This window comes from Triticum aestivum, chromosome 2B (assembly GCF_018294505.1).
Source record: "Triticum aestivum cultivar Chinese Spring chromosome 2B, IWGSC CS RefSeq v2.1, whole genome shotgun sequence".
Taxonomy (NCBI): Eukaryota; Viridiplantae; Streptophyta; class Magnoliopsida; order Poales; family Poaceae; genus Triticum; species Triticum aestivum.
In genome coordinates, this window is record NC_057798.1 from 644,054,945 (window position 1) to 644,060,129 (window position 5,185).

The following is a 5,185-nucleotide window of genomic DNA, read 5'->3' on the forward strand; positions in this document are numbered from 1 at the left end:
CCCGAAGTCGATCGAACTGATTCGTTCGGTAATCCTCCAAACCTGCGCTGGTTTTTTGCGAACTCCTCGATCCGTCCCGTGCTTGCGGCGGCCGCCGGCGTGCGCGGACGCACTGGGCCGCTGCGTGCGATCCGCGCAGAATGGCGACTCGATTGGTTGCGGTTGCTGTCTTTTCTGTCTGGAAAAACTAGTGACGGTGCTCCGCCGTTTTTGTGCAGTAATGGCGAACCTGCAGTCTTCCGTCCCCGAGCCCTCCTCCTTCGCAGGGGCCTCGCCGCCGTCTCCCTCCTCGATCGGTGGAGGCGCCGGCGGCGCTGCCTCGGCGGCGCAGGAGCCCAGGAAGATGGCGTCGGCGGAGCAGCTGGTGCTCGACCTCTGCGACCGCGAGCTGCGCGAGAACGCCCTCCTCGAGCTGTCGAAGGTCCGTCGCGTGCTCTTCTAGTTCTAGGGTTCTAGCGCCTCGTCACTGAGGACGGGTTTTGTGGTTCGTGGCCTCTAGGATCGATGCTAGCTTAATTTTAAGTTATCATGAACAGAGCGATTGTAGCTTAATTTTGGGTTGCCATGAACTGAACAATTGCAGACTGTGTGTTCGTTCAGTCATTAGCATGCTATACATCAGTAACAAAAAATGTACTCGCCATTTCAGAAACGAGAGATATTTCAAGACCTGGCCCCGCTTCTCTGGCACTCTTTTGGCACAATTGCGGCACTACTTCAGGTATGCTTAATTCATCTGTCTTCGATGTTTATGGTTTGTATGCTTCGAATATTAGATAAAATAACTGGGAGCAATGAGCCTACTTCTTTACCTTATGATGTGTTTATGTTGTCCAACTGTGAAAGCAGTCACTATTCTATTCGTGTTTTCAAGTCGGCACTTGCTGTTTTGGATGCAACTTGTCAAAGTTTGACCTGCCTTACTCACTTGGTATATTTGATAACTTGGAAACAACCGCAGGAAATTGTGTCCATCTACCCCGCACTTTCACCCCCAGTTTTGTCGCCAGGTGCATCAAACCGAGTCTGCAACGCACTTGCACTTCTTCAGGTACAGCTCAAAATAAAAAGGATTACATTCACAAAATTGCTTGAAGGTTCCCATGTTATTAGATTTATTGCGTATCTTTATTGTCTAATTTTGTGTGTTTGTATTACAATAATTGCAGTGTGTTGCATCGCACCCTGACACCAGAATCCCTTTCTTACATGGTAACGAATTCAGCCATTTGCATTGTGTCTCACGTATCCTGATTCCTAGTAGCTTGATATGACAAAAGAGCCATTCGGCTTTTGATATTGTTGTTGTTAGCGATTCATTTTCTTCTCTCTGTCCATTTGTTCCGTTCAGCTCATGTGCCGCTGTTCTTGTACCCGTTCCTGAATACATTCAGCAAGACAAGGCCTTTTGAGTACTTGCGGCTTACCAGCTTGGGTGTCATCGGTGCTCTTGTTAAGGTACTCCCTCCTTCCATCTATATAGGGCCTAATGCGCTTTTCGAGGCTAACTTTGACCAAATATTAGAGCAATAATATATGACATGCAACTTACACAAAGCACACCGTTAAATTCGTGTGTGAAAGGAGCTTTCGATGATATAATTTTCACATTGTGCATGTCATGTACTATTAATCTTGTCAATAGTCAAAGACGGTCTTAGAAAATGCATTAGGCCCTATATAGATGGAAGGAGGGAGTATATTTTGTACATTGTTACGTGAACTAACCAATTTTGTATCATGCATCCAACTCTGCAATGTTATATATTAAACACGATCCTTTCACTAATTCTACAACCAATGAAGCTTCATGTTGTTTTAATTCCAATACCCTGGCATGAACAATGAATCTAATAAGGTCACAAGGGATACATCCTTGTTACTTTGTTGTGTAATGAAGAGATAAACAATTGAGTAGCTTATAAACAAGCAATGTTCTATCTAATGTTTTCTTCTTTCTTTTGGAATAAGCCGCATGTGTGTCCAAATACCAAATGTTTTCTTCCTGCCTTTGGAAGAAGCTTCTTTACCGCATTATTATGCATGCAGGTTGATGATACTGAAGTTATCGGCTTTCTGCTGCAAACTGAAATAATTCCTCTGTGCTTGCGTACCATGGAGATGGGCAGTGAACTATCAAAAACCGTATGTATCTGACCATCTCAATCCTCGTCTAACTATCACAATCTTTCTTTTCTGTTTAGCCCTAGAAAAGATCAAATTGCTGTTCTTTACAAAAATTTTATTTTGCTGTCTGAAGTTCTTGTGGAACGCTATATTACTATTATCAGTTATCACTTGGACTGGAAGATCAATAACTTTGTGGACACATAAATATGCCAACGTTTTCGCAACATCTTTCCTGTATAACCCACAGGAGTTGAATATTTTGAGGTGCTTAAGATTTCTTTGGCAGAATACAAGCTGAGGCTACTCCAAACGGGGTCTTATACAGATAGTGATATAATTGCTTAGCTGTCAGTCCAATTTCACTAATTTAATCAAATATGCATAAACAGGTCGCTACCTTCATTGTCCAAAAGATTCTGCTGGATGATATTGGACTGCGTTACGTCTGTGCCACCCCTGAGCGTTTCTATGCTGTGGGCAGCGTTTTAGGAAATATGGTAATATCACTAGCTGATCAGCCTTCCACAAGGTTGCTGAAGCACATTATCCGATGTTACCTCAGGCTGTCAGATAACCCCAGGTTTGTGCTGCCATTCGTATTTCACGAAATGATTTTACATCTATCTTCCCATGTGCTAATTTTTGTCTTCCTCCGCAGGGCCTGTGTTGCACTCCATAATTGCCTCCCTGACATGCTGAAAGATGGGACATTCAACATCTCTCTTAGGGTGAGTCATGCTAACATATCTGTCGTTACCAATTCATTCATGAACTGAAATCAAATGGAACAAAGTTACCGACCAGATACTAATCGTGCTTATATATCTGAAACGAAGGATGACCCCGCGACAAGGCGCTGGCTGCAACAACTGCTGCATAACGTGACTGTGGGCGGCATGGGAGGACCTGGCATGGGGGTGCCTCCCCAGCCAGGCCTGGATCACATGATGGGGATATGATCCAGTTTAGTTGCTGCAATTCACAACAATAATAGAGTCTCTTGTGAATTGCAGTTAGGGGAAGATTATCTTCCCTCAGCCGTCTAGACGTAGGCTGTGTGTGGTGTAGTTTCAACCTTCCGGAAAAAGGAAATGTTGTTTGTGTGTGTGTGTGTGTGTGTCGAAACATCAACAGCAGCTCAAGCTGGTTTGCTTATCCTGTAATACTGCGAACACAAGCAAAGCAAGCTGTTTTCTGTTTGTTTTTTCTGGTCTTGCAGCGGAAATGTTTTTTTTTTTTTTTTTGCTTCGAGGTTGAACGTCTACTAGGGAAGTAGCACATTATGCGGATGGAATTTTGAACAGTTAAAACCTGAAATACTTACCTTTTCAAGTCTTTAGGAACTAAATTCAGCCCCTTTGAGACGGACCCATCTCCATGAGACTTTCATATCACACAGAAACTCATTGCATTAGACAAAGCATGCCATCACGTTTGCTTTGCTGCTGTGAGGTCACGGGTTCCGAGTCCAAAAATGCAAAAGGTTGGGTACAAAAAACTCAAAGTGCTTGGACCCTTCTTGACTCTGCATAAGTGGAAGAACTCAAAGTGCTTGGACCCTTCTTGACTCTGCATAAGTGGAAGCTATGTGCACCGGGCTGCCCTCTTAGTAGCTAAGAGCATCTTCAACAAATCCCCTTTCCTGGTTCAGGGTGAGTTGTGCCCAAAAAACTTCTCCAACAAATCCTGTAAATGCAAATTTTTCTAGGGTTCCTTGTATAATCAGCCCAACTTCTCCTGTATCTATTGTATCTATGGGAAAAAGATCGTCTCGTAAACCTTCACCTAAAAGTGTCATGCCAATGCACCGCTGCCATGGAAAAGATCTTCCCGCAAACCTTCCCCCTAAAAGTGGCGCGCCGCGAACCAACCTGTGGTTAGATGGTTAGAGGGACACCCCTAAAAATGGCATGTCGCGAGCCAACCTGTATTGGATGGTTAGAGGGACTGTGGTATCCCCAATCCATTAGGGTTCAAATCCTGGTGCTCGCATTTATTACTGGATTTATTTCAGGATTTCCGGCGATGCACATTCAATGGAAGGAGACGTTCCCATCGACGACGAGGTGCCTACGGTGACTTCGTAAATTTCAAGATGATATGCCGTCTCAGTCTTTGGGAGGTGCTCATAGGGGTAGGGTGTGCGTGTGTGCGTTCATAGGGGTGAGTGCATGCGCTTTTATATCAGCGCTTGCGTCTGTACTGTGTTCAAAAAAAGTGGCGTGCCAACACATCATCGCCATACCCACCATGTCGCGACCACCGCCGTCCATTGTAAGCCGCTGTCACCCGCCCGCCATAAACCAAGGTGGAGTTTTTAAGGGGACTTATTGAAGGTGCCCACCTGCAAACCTCACCCTAAATTATATGGACATTATGTATTTTTGGGACTGGACAGCAATAATGCGCTGCACAAATTCACCGACACGGCAAATATGCACACTACACAACCCCCTTCACTTGTGATGAACTTTGAGGACAGCTTCAACCAACAAGTAAGCAGCGGAATAACACAAACAACATGCACATGTGACATAGGATTTAACGTGGAAAAACCTCCTCAACTTGAGGAGTAAAAAACCACGGCCATGGACCGACCGGTCCACACAACTTCACTATGAGAATGATGAGTACAAAGTCTTCTCTAGAACCTCTAGAGAGATTTACAACACACTCTCCACGTTGCCAACCGGCAACAGCAACAACAACCACAAGAGGCAAGATTTCAGCAAAGCAGAGTTTACACAGCTTTTGTACCCTTTAGTGTTTTGCAAACTACTCTTAAACCGCTGAACCAAACAACACCAAATTTGGCAGACAAGTAGACACACGAGTTCTTGAGATCCCCTCCAAATTTCAGCTCAATCGGACATCGTTTGCCTACCCAAACTGTTCATCTCCCAAAACTACTCTGTTCTGAAACTGCAGCAGTCAGAGCTGACAAAACCACTCTCAAATCTGATGCTCCACCGACCCAATCCTCAAACCAGCTAACCAGATCGAAGTACTCAAAGTAAGGAACGAGCTCACCAAGTTTGGGGTCGATCCAAGCACG

At 44.7% G+C, this 5,185-nt stretch overlaps 1 protein-coding gene across 1 annotated transcript; it reads left to right on the forward strand.

The window, feature by feature from the left end:
* Positions 1-3,338, forward strand: LOC123046458 (CCR4-NOT transcription complex subunit 9; the record flags this gene model as incomplete). Its single annotated transcript, XM_044469834.1, is given in 10 exon segments — positions 1-28; positions 219-421; positions 650-721; positions 962-1,051; positions 1,170-1,212; positions 1,352-1,458; positions 2,050-2,145; positions 2,520-2,710; positions 2,789-2,858; positions 2,967-3,338. Coding segments are annotated over 9 exon segments (993 nt in total). The 3' UTR covers positions 3,090-3,338.
* Positions 3,339-5,185: the final 1,847 nt, after the last annotated feature.